This window comes from Gallus gallus, chromosome 10 (assembly GCF_016699485.2).
Source record: "Gallus gallus isolate bGalGal1 chromosome 10, bGalGal1.mat.broiler.GRCg7b, whole genome shotgun sequence".
Classification (NCBI taxonomy): Eukaryota; Metazoa; Chordata; class Aves; order Galliformes; family Phasianidae; genus Gallus; species Gallus gallus.
Genome location: NC_052541.1, coordinates 19,310,449 through 19,325,920, shown reverse-complemented (window position 1 = coordinate 19,325,920; position 15,472 = coordinate 19,310,449). Strand labels below are relative to the sequence as shown.

Genomic DNA, 15,472 nt, shown 5'->3' with positions numbered 1-15,472 from the left:
GGCCTTGAAAACATCTTCGCAACAAAACACTCATTTTCTTGGCACTTACTTCGAAATGGAGGCAAACAAAAGCAAAGCCCGACCAACAGAGCCCCGCACGCCTTCTCCTTACAGCCAGGTTCCAGAAGAGGAGACCCACTCTGCACAGAACATCTATTTTTAAACACCGTGCAGTGTTTCCATGCTGCATCCAGCGGGGAGCTTTGCTCGCCTGCCCCAAGAGACACACTCTTATTAGTCAATCCTTCAGAGCGTTGTCTTCAAAAGGCATCTCCCAGTCCTTGCGCTCTCACCCCATGGGAACAACAGCCAGGGTAGAAACAGGGGTTGGCTGCCCACGGGGCCTCCTGGGGCTGTTCCTTCACACCTTCCTCAATCCCTGCCCACCTCTCATCCCAGTATCTTTCCACACCTGCGGATTCCTCCTCCTGAACCCCTCGGGCACGGATTTGGGGCTGTCCCACAGACACCCCTCAAGCACAATGGGCTCCAGCACTGCCCAGGTTAAGCTCTGCCCAATCCATACCCATTTGGAAGAGTCTGCCCATATATAAGGGCACACCCCCATACATCAAGGAAGTCAGACCAGATGGCCCTCAGAGGTCCCTCCCAGCTCTCAGGATTCTACGATTCTGTATCTTTGCCTTTAAAAGAAATCAAAGTATACGATGTGCCTAACTGAGATGACACAGAGGCAGTTTGGATTGGGGCACGCCTGCTATTTCCCTTCGAGCACAGCAGAAGTATTCCCGTATCTATGCATCAACAACTCCACCCTAAAACACTGCTAAAACCCCACAACAACCCCACTGCACAGAACGTGGGGCAGAGCCCATCCCTGCGCTGTGCCCAGGGTTGGGCTGAGCCCCCAAGGACCAGCAGGAAGCATCCCCAGCAGCCTGGAGCGTGGCCCCAGCCAAGCCCCGCTCCCATCCGCCCCTGCCTTGTGGGAAGAGCAGCTGCAGAGCCTGGAAATGCACCCAAGAGAGCGCCTAAAGGAGCAGCCAAGCAGGTGCAGCACCCAGTCCCCCTGGCAGGAAGGCAAGGCGAGCCTGGCAGCACTCACACGCAGCAGGAGGAGGGCACAGCTCCAGCACAGAGAAATCCCTGCGGTGCATCCGGCACAGGGACTGAGCTCTGGGCACAGCCAGCTCCATTGGGACCACAGCAAATGAGGACCCGGGGACAGGAGGAGCAGAATGGGCACAAGTGACAGCTGGCTGCATGCTCCTTCCCCGAGCACCAAAGGGAAGGATGAAGCTGAACGCAGCATGCATGCAACACACACCTACCAGTGCCTGACTTTGGCATTAATAACCAGCAAGGGCGCACACACAGGGACCTGGGAGACCCCTGCTGATAGGGATATAGTTTGTTCTCCTAAACCTGCTTTCAGCTGCAAAACAAAGTTTTGGATTCCTCTTGGTAGAACGATAGGAGCTCATCCTGCTCCTATGAACACAGCACTAAGAGTCCCTATTTTCCTCCCGTGTCCTACAGAACAGAGCTCTGAGCTGCCTGCAGAGCCCGAGATCACCACGAGAAAAAAAGATCCCGCTCCATTTCCAGCTGTCGTGCATTCCTGACGCTGCACCACGCCTACAGACCCGGCGTGCAATTACTTCCCCCAGCTGCATTTCCTCGTTTCCCATCTGAGCCAAGATGTGATGCTGAGTCCCACGGCTCAGGGATGCTGCCCAGGACTGGGGATTGCTGGGGTGCCCAGGCTGCTCTCGGTGTGCAGAACCTCACGCTGATGGTTGCTGTTTATTAAGAGCACTTCTCAATTGAAACGAGGTGGCTGAAGCGATAGCATCCGATTAACCCCTCAGTGTAAGGATGGCATTAATATTCAAACACTGAAAGCAGGCGTGGAACTCCGCGTTGTCTGAACCCACACGCAACAAAGCCACGCTAATGCCACACAAATCAATACGCATTTCAGCAGCCGGTTTCCATTCTGATTTCTGCCCATTTTAAGTGCCAGTGGTTCTGCTTTCCCCAGCTTGCTTCCTGCTGACAGAGGATTTGGGGGTTCTATAGGAGGAGGCAGCCTGGCTCGCAGCCACCCGCTTGCACCCACGCCGAGCAGCTGCACAGCCCCTCCGTGCACACCCACCTCCGGGTGCTGGCATCGCCTGCGTTCAGCCCCACAGTGTTTGCTCCTCCCGGCTGCGGTGCAATGCAAAGCTGCTATTCAGAGCAAGCAGAAAAAGTGCCTGTTTCAGGGCAACCTCGTTCTACACGGCAGCTCTCGATAGGGTCACAAGAAATGGGGTCAGATGGAGTGATTCTGGAGGCAGGTTCCCTGGGAGCAGGAGAAACAGACAGACCCGCCCGCGTGTGGGTACAGAAGCCCAGCAGAAATGACTTCAGCTTCACAAACAGGAGAACCCCCACTCACAACAGTGTCAGCTTTTGGCCCCACAGCAATGCTGGATGCATTGCATCCCGCTCTTGTGCTCCCAGGGCTGCACACAGAGCCTTGCACCCACCCAGGCAGGAAGCTGTGCGTGCAAAACAGCAGAAGCAGCCTTTTTAAAGCGCATCCCAAGAGAAACGATCACAAACAGCAGACTAAACCATACCCAGATAGCGAGGGGTGACAAGCACCAGGGAATGCAGAACTTGCATCAAACGCCATCCGGGACCGCTGCAATCAGCAGCCAGAACTTCATCCCGGGGAAGAGAAGGGAGCTCCAGCAGAGGGCACTCAGATGCAGGGAGAGAACCTCAGAGCCAGCAGGGCAGCAGCGTCCTGGAGACAGCAGGGTTCAACACGCAGCCCGCAGATGGTTGTAACACAGTGTGCTCACCACACAGCACACTGCAGCCTGCTAAATGCGGCAGCTTGACTGAGCAGAGTGATGTCCTCACAACAGAGGCCTCGGTTGCATGCACTGCTGTATGACAGGTCACCTCAGCATGCACTCAGCTGACTTGCCCTGTAGCTCTTGACACCCACAAACCCCACACAACTTAGGAAAAGCCAACACAGGCTGCAGAATTCAGAAAATACTACACAGTCAGTGAGCAAAACCGCAGGTTATCAGCACACAAAGGTCTGCCTTCAGGCTCTCTCCCAGCCCCAGTAATGCCCATTCTGAGCCCTCCCTACAGTCTCACACCTTTAAAGCAAAAACCAGAGAATAAGAAACCCCACGCAGACTCCAAGGAACCTTTCCCCTTTGGGAAATGCTGATGGAGTGAGGTGCCCTACCGGCAGACACATCAGCTGCTACAAGAGGAAGGAAGCAATGGCAGAGGTCAAGCCAAGCACCGCCTCAGGCATGTTTTATCCAGCAACATTTTGCAAAGAAAGCTTAAATGATTGTTTCTTCATCATCAGTACAAACAGACTCAGAGCTTGAATTCACTGCTGATTAGCCAGGGAACTTGTTAATAGTTCCTCAGGTATTAAAACACAGTGTATCACCAGCCATATCTCACTCAGCCAGACAGCCTCCTCCATTCACTCCCACGGAAATTGAACGGCAGGGCTGGAACCAGTAGGACCAGTTTTGATTGTAGTTGCTTGTGGGAACAGAAAAGAAAAAGTTTCAATGGCCAACGGTCATTTTGGAGCAGGAATCATCTCACCACCTGTGTTACAGAGCTCATTTTAAACAGCAGTCACAGCGAGAGCTGAGCTCAGACCTGGCTCCAGCCACGCACACACAGCCGGGGCTGTGCACAGCAGGGAATGCTCGGGGTGAGAAGTGCATGCCACACAGCCCACTCAGGGAAGCTGTGAAGTAAAAAGGGGGAAGGTTGGTAGGACTCTTTCTTTCACTGCTGCAAATAGATAAGAGCACAGAAGTGTGTCACAACCACACGCTGCCACACAACCTCCAGTCACGGCACCTCTCCCACCACAACGCAGTGCTGTGTTTTACTCCAAGCGCTGCCTTGTTTTCCATAACTCCTCCTTTTCTTGGGTGATAAAATATTAAAGACGTTTCCTCTAAAAGCCTAATTCTCAGCAGGCTTAATGTGAACATTCTCCGAGAGGGCTGTTGGTGCTTAAAAACACGCATTAAGCAGCTGAAGCATTTGATGTTTGGAAACAAAGTTCCCCATCTGCGAGGGTTTGGGAAGCATTACACGCAGGCAAGATTTGCTGTTCTAAATCTATTTAACACTAAAGGAAAATATATACGTATATCTCCAGACATGCAAAGCTTAACACGGACAAACAATCCTTTCTGCTCGCTTCTGGATCTCCCCTGCAAAGGGCTTTGTGCCCTGCCAGGAGTTTCTGTTAGCAACCTGAGTCGGAGCGCTCAGATCCACCTCCACAACGGCAGCGTTTATCAATTAATCATAATGCTCAGCAATGACTGCCCTACTTCCTTCAGCCACCGAGGACTTGCCGTGTGTGGCAGCCAGGACGGGAGCGAGCAACAACCAACGTGTGGGACAGAATTCCTGAGCACTGCAATTCGGAAGGGACCCGCTGGGATCACGGAGCCCAACCCCTGGGCCCACACAGCAGCACCCAAATGGTGAGCACTGCTCCCTGAGCTCCAGGCTGTGCCCACAGCCCTATGGGGCCGAGTCTACCCTAACCCCACCTGATCCGACAGTTCCATGCTGTGCCTTCAGGTCCAGATCAGAACCTGCCCCTCTGCTCCCCTGTGAGGAGCTGCAGGCCGCCATGATGGAGCTGCAGGCCGCCATGGTGGAGCTGCAGGCCGCCATGGTGGAGGTGGTTGAGTCACCATCCCCGACCTGGACGTGGTGCTCAGGACATGATTTAGCAGTGAGTTGTCAGAGTTAGAGTAGCATGGTTGGGTTGTGGTTGGACTTGATGATCTTGAAGGTCTTTTCCAACCTGAGCAATTCTATGATCCTATGATGGGGCCGCAGGGCCGCCATGACGGAACTGCAGGGCTGCCCCTCAGCCTCCTCTTCTCTGTACCAGACATGGAGACCTCCGCTGCTCCTCACGCACCTCCATGCCCACCCCCATCCCTGCATCTCCTCCTTTGGTTGCTCTCCCACAGCTTTATGCCCTTTTTATGCCTTGCAATGCCCAAGCCTTCAGGCTGTGCCCAAGGCAAGGCCACGTGAGTGCCACCGCTCACCACACAGTGTGTGCAGGGCAATGCCAGCACTCCTTCACAACCAGAACAGAACACAGCCCTGGGGATGGAACCATGGGTCTGGGGCCGAGCTGCACCCACACACCAGCTTGAGAGCTCCAGGGATGCCCTGGAGGCACAACAAGCCATGCGTGCAGCATGCAGTGCAGATCACTGCTCTCAAAGCTGGTAGGGGTTGGGGTTTCTTTACTATGACAGTGGTGAGGTGCTGGAACAGCTGCCCAGAGAGGCTGTGGATGCCCCGTCCATCCCTGGAGGTGTTCAAGGCCAGGTTGGATGGGGCCCTGGGCAGCCTGGGCTGGTCTGAAATGTGGACGTTGGTGGCCCTGCCTGTGGTGGGGGGTTGCAGATTCATGATCCTTGAGGTCCTTTCCAACCCAGGCCATTCTGTGATTCAACTCAGTGCAACCATACGGCAGAGCATGGAGTGCTTCCTGCCGCCCACCCAACGTGAGTAGCTTCATTGGCAGTTCAGCTTCCTCCAAAATTTGGGTGTTTTTTTTTTCCCCCCTGGAAGAACGCCGACTGCATGAAAAACAGAGCCAGGGACCACCAACAGGTGGAGGAGCTTGGCTGTCATGCTGGCAGCTCAAACACCTCCGTTCTGGGCTCGAAGTTTCATCAAGATTGTGTCTAAATTCACCTCCTGTATGGCAGCTGCAGAGAGAATTCAAGGAGGAAAAAAAAAAACAGAACCCACACTCCAAAGGAGCCATGGAAATAGAGAAGAACAGAGGTGTGCAACCCAATTTAAAAACAGACTTCAAAAACATCGTGACCACACAAGTGATGCCATCCTCCCCGTCCTCCCACAGATGTCTCATCCTTCCTCACCATCATCTGCAGAACAACCACAGCACTGCTCATTATGCCTTCATTACTGAGAGGCACAAAACCTCACAAGATGGGGGAGGGGTATTTTCGGCACTTTCTGTGGCTGTGCTTCCTTGGTTGGGATTGCTGCTAAGAGCCCCGGGCACCAAAGGAGCCCCGCAGTGCCCACAGAGACAGAGGGTTCTGCTCCCAAGCAGCCCATGGATCTTCCCTTGCAGCTCATCCATAAGGGCACCAGAACACTCAGCACAAAGTATGCAACCTGTTCAGGTTCCTTGGCTACACGAAGAAGCAGGCTATCAGGAAAACCACACCAAGAATTGCTTCTCCCTTACTGCTGCAGAGGATGCTCTGATCTCATCTGTTGACATTTATCATTAAGAGGAGAGGCACTGAAAGCCCCGTGAGGAGAGCAAAGCTTCTTAGGGGCTTTAAGAAAGCCTGCATTAAGCAGCAGGGACAGCAAGAGCTGATGAGTCCTTTGGCTCGAGATGCACAGCACAGTTAACACTTAACAAGCAAAAAGTTATCCAGACAAGCAGAGGGTGAGATAACCCACGGAGCAGCACACAGCACTGCGTTCAGACACCCTCCAGCAGAGCAGCACAAGCTTCAACTTCAGGACATATTAATTGCAACCTCTCAAAAATCAAAAGTCGATGTTAGTAACAACATACGCTCGAGAAAATCTCTGCCTACCAAAAGGCAGGAATAGAAATCAAACTGACAATGACAATAAATGACTTCGAAGCCCCCCCTCCGTCCAAACCACTACAGTCCCTTTTTTGAGGTAAATCTGGTGGTTTGAGAAATGCTTCCATAGAGATGTGTGGCAGCTCTGAAGCTGTACAGATCTCAGCAATTAGGCACATCCAGGTCAGCTCGTTATGCTCTGCTCGTTAATGACAACTGGCTGCAAACGCAGACGGTGTTTTTAGGGACACAGCCCAATAAGCCATTTAGCAACTAATCCCTACATCCCTTTGAATTCTGCTCAAAACAATCCATTAGAAAACACGAAGCCAACAGCCACCCATCACTTCTGGTTCAGTTTGCTCACTTAACATCAAACTGCACGGGGCAAAGCAACAGCTCCTGATGAGAAACAGGAACGTGGAAAACATGAGACCAAACACAGCATGAAGATTACTTGAAACAGCTCCATTCTAATTAATAAGCAATTAAAGGAGTTAAATCCCGAGAGAACTCAAAAACTCAGGTGGAGATTTTGGGGTTGGATGCCCTACCTGAAAGCTTTGGGGCCACAGCTCAGGGCAGTGCAGGAGCAGCTGTAGGGCACGATGGGTACAGAGGATTCACCCAGGCATTAACGAAGGCTGTAACCCATTAAAGTGCTGTTAACGAAGCAGGGATGAAGGTTTGCCCTTTGACTGACTGAGAGAAACTGACTTCATTTCCTCCCATTGTTTCATAGGAATGAACTAACACACCTTCTGGTATTGCTGAGGTTTCTGTGCCAAAGTCCAATGTTCAATAAATAGGTGGCAAAATATCCTGTTTATCTTTAGATTTTCTTCTTTTCCTATCGAAATCCTTCAGGTTCTCCCATGAAATATAGGGAGCAGAGGCAGAGCAGCGTCACGGTGCTGCTGCCACCCCTACCAGCACATGGATGGAAATCACCTGCTGACAAACCCTCTCCTTTGTTCCACGACTTCCTGGGATTTCCTGCCATACCTCAATGCAATTAGAAAGACAAAAATAAGCACACAACAGCCACATTTCCTGCGCAGGAACAGCACAGGGACCCTCTCCACAACCAAATTCAGCTTCTCAGACTTATCACCCAAGCACACAACAAACTCTTGAGCACCGCAAGGGACAACAACAGCCTCTAATCCTCTGTAACAGACTTCACTTCCCATGGCAAGAAGCAGGATAGGAAACACAGCTCAAGCAAAGCCACTTTAGAGGCTCTGCCCTCCCCACCAGACACCACTCATGAGAAGATCTGAGGCCACACTCACTGCATCCCCCCTCCAGACCCCTCCATCTCTCCCAGTTACCCCTCCATGGGTCCACGCCTTTGCTCAGAGCTCAGCAGGCACAGGTGACACCATATCAGTGGCACCAGCTGACCTTTAATAACGCCAGCAATATAAACGAGGAGAAAGCAGAAGGTGGCATACTTGAGATAAGGCACTAATTAAAAGCTCATCATTTCCTTTGGAATTAGCAGCGAGCTTCCTTCGGAAGGTTCTCATTAGCGTGCATTTTATCTGTCCCCTCCAATATTTCAAATTCAATATTTAACGTTTGAAACAGAGCTCAGGAGCGACCACACGCCTGGGTAAATATTAGCTCAAGTGTTACAAAGCAGCACCATCCTGCCCTGGGCTGCACCCTGCAGCTGCTGCCAGTGCTTGGGGGGGCTGCAGGTGGGCACAGCACACAGCGAGGTCACTCCTTGTCCCAGTGCTACAGACCCGGCCAAGGACGAGGAAGCAGAAAGGAGGTGAAAGGCAGAAGGAAGGAGCAGAGGGAGAGGGATGGGGTCAAACTGCACAGGGAGAGAATGCAGCGAGCAGCAACACAACAGCAAAACGCCACATGAAAAATCCGGTGCAACCACAGAGGAGCTGGTCTGTGCCTACACTGGGCTCCAGTGCGTAAAGGGAGCGCTCGCCCCCAGATCCCATCGGGGTGCAGGAGGATTTTAGCATTGATACCAGGAGATAATAACACTGCCAAAATGGGAACATCTTCCGACATCTTAGGTCTGCAGTGCAGGATCAGAGCGATGACTCAACTCGCTTTGAAGGCCTTCAGAAATGAGATCCTGAAGTTTGGGCTGCCGCTCAGACATGAAAGGGAGTTCATCAAAACCATTCCCCGGCAGTAAAGTTACCCGGTTCAGAACCACTGCGAGCAGCTGCCTTTTCATCTTCTGCCTCAATTAAATGTAAAGGAGCTCTCTTTCTCTGAACATTTAACTTCAGTGAAATCCAAGGGGGGAAAAAAAAACCACCGAGGGGCATTGGGCAGAGCCGTCCCCAAGAGCAGCTCCACCTCAGCACCGCACCTCTGCGTGCCTCCAGCTCACCTCCCACTCAATACACGTACCCATTATTCCCCGCTCTGTGTATTCCTGCACAGCACTGACCCCAGAGCTGCTGAGGGACGGTGCCCAGCCCAGCCCTGCCTTCCTGCTGGAGCAGCTGCGGGTACAGCACTACAAATGGGAGCGCTACTATTAAGGAATCAATTGCACAGTGAAAGCACTGAGGACACTTGCCTTACAGAGAACTCCTGCCAAGCGCTGCCAGCCCCAGCTCTCCGTCTCTCCGGGCCTCCAGCCAGACTCCAATCATTTTGGGTCCCTTCTCATTTTCAGCTGTGTGACACAAAGGGGCAGCGTGGGCCGGCCGCTGCTGGAGGATACTTTTATTGACTATGGGAAAAAAGGAACTGCTGCCACCCTAATGCAGACAGAGACATTATGATCTGCTGAGAAGGGAAAGAACTTCCCCTGTGCCCCCGCAGGGCTGCGTGCCAGCATTCCTCTACCAAAGGGACCCGCCTGCGCTATCAGAGCCCCACACCCAAAGGCACTGCACTGCCCGGGCTGGGCCAGGCAAAGGGCGCTGCTCCCACCTGAGCTTTTGTTTATTTCAGTTTTTTAATGGGGAAAAGCGTACCAGAAGCGCTGCTACGTCAGTGACACCCCCTGATGCTGAGACTCACACAGCAAACCTGAGAAGGGCAGCAGCATGCAGCTGTGGCAGTTACCCTGCAGCTCAGAAACAAAGGAGCCACTTTTGTTGTACCTGCACCTCTGTACCCACCCACCAATGGGTACAGAGAGCACCTGGATAACCACGGAGCCTTCGGCCTCAGCTGCACACACTGATCACTACTTGGATCAGAACCCTCAGCCCCTCACTGAGGCATAACAGCACCTTTAGATACACACAGAGCACAGCATTTCCCCCCTCATTTCCCAGCAGAACAAGCAGTCTCTGCAGGCACGGTGAACGTAAGTAAGGTGTTATAACCAGCCAAGAGCAGCACATCACAGCCTTAAAAACCTTTCTGCTTGGCCAGCTCCAACCAGCTGTACTCAATGAGCTTTTAATCAGCGTGTTACCCACAGGCAGCATGTAAAGGAACGGACGAATGCCCCGTGCTCCTACTGACCAATGAAACCCACTCTTTGCGTATCTGAGGCTCCGCTGCATCCAACACCTCTTGGAAGAACGGGGAGATCTCACTCTGCGTGCAGTGATTCCCCCCTCCCACCTACGGGATCTCTGCTTTGCAACATTCACCTTTTGCTCAGAGGCGGAGTGCTTTTGTTAACGCTCAGATTCATCACCAAACCACCCCGCAGCCTTCCAGGGATCCTCGGGGCGGGCAGCCACAGAACGGCCCAAGGACACTCCGCGCACAAACAGATCCTATGTGCGTTGTTGTAGGGCGAAGTCGATACAGAGCGCCCCACATGGCCCCGTCTCCTCCGGACAGACCCTCCAGGAACCCACGTGCAGGGCCCGGAGCAGCGGCTGCGCGCACACACGGCGCAGGAGGCACACGCAGCCCTCACTGCCGCCCGCGCCCAGGACGCCCCCACGAGCACCGCGTGGACCCCCGAGCCGCAGCCCCGCACCGCGGCACACGCGATGGGGCTGTGCCGTTAACCCCAATTCCTCCGCGATCCCACCGCCCGACCCCACAGGGCCGCAGCCATCGGCCCGCCGCCTCCAACCCGTGCGGCCCCGCCGCTCTCGCCCCGCGCTGCCGGCCCGGGATAGGCCTGGTGCCGCCGCCGCTCCTACCTGCGGGCCGGGCCCTGGCTGCCGGCGGAACCCCAGCGCCGGGGAGGCGGGGGCGCACGGAGCGGGGAGCGCCGCGCCCCGCCTCGTCCCCGCGCGGCCAATGGGAGCTCCGCCCTCTTCGTTCTCTTCGCTCCTATTGGCCGCGCAGCGGTAAGGCGGGGCGTGGCGAACGCTTTGACCAATGGGAGAGCGAGGCCTGGCGGAACACCAGCGCCGGGGAGAGGGTGGTGCGGCTCTGCCCTCACTTCCCGCGAGAGCACAGCGAGGGGGCGGGGCTTGTCACCGGCCAATGGGGAAGCGGGCGGGCTGAGGGCGCGGCCTATTGGCTGCGCGGCGCCACGCCCGCTGGTTGCGTGCACGTGGCGGCGCGGCGCGGGAGAACGCGGGGCGAAGGCTTTAACCCCTGCGGCGCCGGGAAGAGCACGCGTATAAACAGGCTTTTATTTTTTCGTAATTAAACTTAATTGCAATTCTTTTTTATAATCCAGGGGAAAAAAAAAGTTTCTCAGAAGCAGGACATTCATTTTCCAGTTGTGGAAGTGACCCTTTCTGTGTGTATTTTGCCGTGGTGCAGGAGCCCCCCTCTTTTCCCAGGCTCCGTTCACTGCATGCACTCCTTTTCAGAGCTGCCCACGTTTGCACAGTCCCCACTTCCTGCAGTGCTGACCCTCAGCCAGTTTTATCCTACCTCTCTTGAAATAAGAGTTCTTCCTGCATGATCTGAACGCTCCCTGTTCCTATTCAGAGCTCCAGACCCCAAATTCCCCATCCCCCCTCGGGGCACAGCTGCTGAGGCTCCCATTGCTACTATAGCAGCAGTTCTCCAGGGCTGTTTTGCTTTGTGCAATAGCACTTGGCTGTCCAAAGGCCGGATCCTGCCCAGGTCTGTCGTCTGTGACCCGTTGCACAACGCTATACTCAGCTTCTTGCAAAGGAAGATGTTGCACTGCGGTGCATATTGATAGAGCTTAAAAGATGTGATCCTGATGCTGTATAAATCTGTGCATTACAATTACTGTCTTGTTCCAGAATAGCTGTTCCTGCACAGGCCCTGCAAGGGCTCACTGAGCTCCGACTGGAACTGAGGGAGTGACCTTTCACTGATTTTACATTAACAGAGTAAGGAGATGCTCAGCAGCGCCTTAATTAGAGCGTCATCTTCATTACTCATTAGCAGAACCGGGAAGGTAATTACAATAAGCCCAGCATTGCCATGAAACCTCCACTGTTACACAGTGCAGTTGCAAGGTGCATGTTTTGGCCTTGCATTCTGCAGCATAAATGCAAGGAAGCCCCAGCACTGCTGCTCAGCACAGCCACGCCATCGCCCAGGCAGCAGAGTGTGTGCATCGCTCTGTGCATCCCTGCTGCCTTTAGCAGACATCTATAAAAGGGGGCAGCACCGGGTGCCGAACTTCTGCTGCACTGCATGGACCGATGGTGGGGATGCACTGCGCAGAGCCCTCAGATGCTGCAGCTGTGCAGGGCAGGATCGCTCCTCTGGAATTGGCCCAAAGACTGTTCCCATGGTGACACAAAGACGCACAGTGCTCTTTTGTCTCAGTTATTCATCAGCCCTGTTTGTCACACACGATGAAAACAAAATCACGGGGTGAAACACAAAGAGATTTGCAGATAACGGGGCTCACTGCTCCCTCTTACTGCACAGAGGCCTCGTGCCATGGGTCCCAGCAGCCTGGCACTGCCACACTGCACTCTCCCTTTCCTCCAGGAGCCACCCCTGATTGTTTCGGTGCTGTGCCTGAAAGCAGCCCATGTCCTCAAAGCACATGGCAAACGAATACCACAGATGCTGTTGTTCCAGTGCTGGGTAAAGGATTTCAGCTGAGGCCCCATACACCGTAATGCGCTGAAATAGAGCTTAAAAGCCGTGGTCCTGATGCCAGTGTAAAAAAATTTACATTGCAATTATTATCTGGTTGCAGATTAGCTGCCATGCTGGTGCAATCCTTTATTTCAGGCAGCCCCACGTCGGGATGTTATTCCCCCTCAGACTTCTCCCAGACCGGGCCCTGAGCTGATGATTCATGTATTAATATGTGGTTATTAGATGACTCCTCTACCTCCACGGCTGCTATCTGTCTTTGGCAATGGAGGAAGGAAATGAATTCTTAAAACCTCAGGAACAAATGGTACATGCACGGAGATCAATCCTGCTCCCACTGACGTCAATGGAAAAATTTCCATCGGCCTCAATAGGAGCAGAATTAGCCGTATATATCAGACATTCATGTAATTTACAACCCCACAAACATCCATAGAGCCGAAGGGGGAAAGTTGTGCCTGTTAAAAATAGCTCGTGGGAATTAAGTGACAATCAATGATGTTTCAGCTTCATGGGGACAGAGGGGTGCTGGGCTGCCCGTTGGACGCACGTTGGCGATGCTTTGGTGATGCTGATGGCACATCTGTGGGTCCAACGTCCCCACTGCATGTAGTGGTGGTGTGGCTGGATGGGATCTGCTGCTGGAGCCTCTGTACATGGGGAGCCCCATGGCACCGTGCCCAGGACATGTGGGGCTGAGCTGAGGGGACACACACAGCAGCCACCCCGCCACGCTGCCCACTGAGCACAGAGTGATTGGAATGGGGAGGAAGGAGAAAGAAAAGCCCCAGGTATCCTCTTCTCATGGCAGCATTAAGGCACAGGTGCTGCTGAGAGCCCAGCACTACTCGCTGCCTCTGGCAGTGGAGCTGGAAATGGCAAGAGAAAGCACAAAAAGCAATGATGTCCTTCCAGCACTGCCAAAACCTCCATCACCAAAACCATCACTGTCATCAGTATCACCGCCATCATCACCATCACCACCAAAACTCTCAACAGCATCACTACCGCCACCACCGTCGTCATCATGACCATCATCACCACCACCATCACCACCACCATCACCAAAACCGTCATCATCATCATCGCTTACATCACCACCACCTCCCAGTGCACGTGACTGGGCTCGTGCTGCCACCAGCCCCTCCAGCTGCACCCCAGGAGATGCCCACCACCAGGAAGCTGCTGCCCCAACCCCCAGTCAGACCTTCTCCCCGTGCTTTGAGCCTCTGCTTCCTCGTGCCCGTGCCTTGGCTGTGCCCAGGGATGAAGGCTGCAGCCCCCGTGCAGCTGTGTGACACCCCAGCCCACAACACGTCCCCATCCCCCCCCCACCAGGAGATGAAACAGAGCGCCCACAAATGACCACAAATGACCACCGGCCCCAGTTCCCCTAATTAGAAGCCACCAGCTAACGAGATGTCATCCGAGCCAAATATTAGGAGCTGCATAATAATTATATCAATGAAATCAACAACAATTTAACAGCAAAAGGTTAATTGCGTTTATACAAAAATCTGATAGACAAAACGATGCTCAAACAGTTGGGCAGACTAATTGAGAGCTAATGTTGCTCCTAAATTGAATTTCAAATGAATTTTACATCCATCGCTCATTTTGCTAATTTCATTCCCCGTATCCTGTAATTTGTTGGCAGTGATTGATCACTTAAGTGAATAATATCTATGTACCGGGGCTGCTTGGTGATGGAATGCTGTGGCTGCTGAGAAATCCTGTTCCCTGCTCCAAAGCAGAGCCCAATGGACATCCCCCATTGCCTGCAGTGCAGCCGGCGCCTCAGCGTCTCCGGAGCATCCTCTGCTTTGAGATGAAGGCAATGACATCTCAATCAAAGAATTGGATCTGGGGGATGATTTTTTGCATGCAACCGACAATTAGCGGTTGCTACGCTACGGCCGGAGCGTAATGGTTGTAATGAAGGCAGCCAAGGGAAGGCGTTCATCGGAGAGATGTGATTAGCTCGCCTCCAGCCCTATCTGGAGCCTCCTGTTGCTTTTCTGGTGCAGATTCTGGGCTCTGGGTTTGGGGAACGTCCCATGCTATGGGCTCAGCATCACTTGCAAGCAGCAGTTTTGGGGTGTGCGTGGCCCTGTTGGCCGGGGGGCGTGGGTTCCCCACGCCCCCCGGCCAACAGGGCCACGCACACCCCAAAGGATGCTGTCAGCTCCATCCCCTGCCCATCAAATCCACCCCCAACAAACCCCTCGGCCCAGTTGCAAAAGCAGCATGCACGCATACGCGGGAAGCTTCCACTTGCAATGCCATCCAGTTGCGCAGCGATGGACATTTGGGTGCGGCGTTATCCCAAATCCCATCAGCCCCACACCGGGATGGGTGGGATGCAGCGCTGGGAAGCATTCTGGCTGCCAGTAATCAGTTCTCATTTCCTCAGCCGTGGCTTGGGATGGTCGGATTTGCTGCATTGGACCCCCGGACACCCCCAAAATCTCTCTTTTTTCACCCAAAGGGCACACAGCAGTAGGGCCGGAGTTCCTGGGGTCAGCGTGCAGAGCCCCCCCCCGTTTCCCCGCTGCTCGCAGCCCGGACCGGGGGTTGTCCGTTCCCGTTACCGGAGCTGCAGTGCCCTCATGTGGCACCGCTCCTTCACCCGCCGCCCCTACAGCAGCACCTCCATCCATGCCCAAATGCTCTGGGAAACCGCTCCTTGCCCCCAAAAACCCTATAAGGATGCTCCGGGACACCCACCTCCTCTGTCCCCTCTGTCCCCAAATGCTCCACACCCCACACAACCCCTACAGAGACCCTCCAGGACATGCAGAGGGCTGCAGGACCCCATCCCCTCACCCCACCTGTGTCACCCCCCCCCCCAGTCTCCCCACTGTGACACTGCACTGCAGGACTGGGGCACA

General features: G+C 53.9%; 1 protein-coding gene across 14 annotated transcripts in view; it reads right to left on the bottom strand.

The window, feature by feature from the left end:
• Positions 1 to 10,769, bottom strand: part of GLCE (glucuronic acid epimerase) — a 36,112-nt gene extending 25,343 nt beyond the window's left edge. For 11 of the 14 annotated variants that reach the window (XM_040706689.2, XM_046899183.1, XM_040706690.2 and 8 more), the window contains exon 1: positions 10,736 to 10,769. Coding sequence is in view for 1 of the 14 variants with exons in the window: in XM_040706687.2 (XP_040562621.2) it covers positions 10,229 to 10,272 (44 nt within the window). In the remaining 13 variants the exon portion in view is untranslated. Of the gene's footprint in view, positions 1 to 49; positions 5,944 to 7,186; positions 8,033 to 10,228 lie in introns of those variants that run through there. The other 3 variants (XM_040706687.2, XM_040706692.2, XM_046899182.1) reach the window with 3 other exon arrangements.
• Positions 10,770 to 15,472: the final 4,703 nt, after the last annotated feature.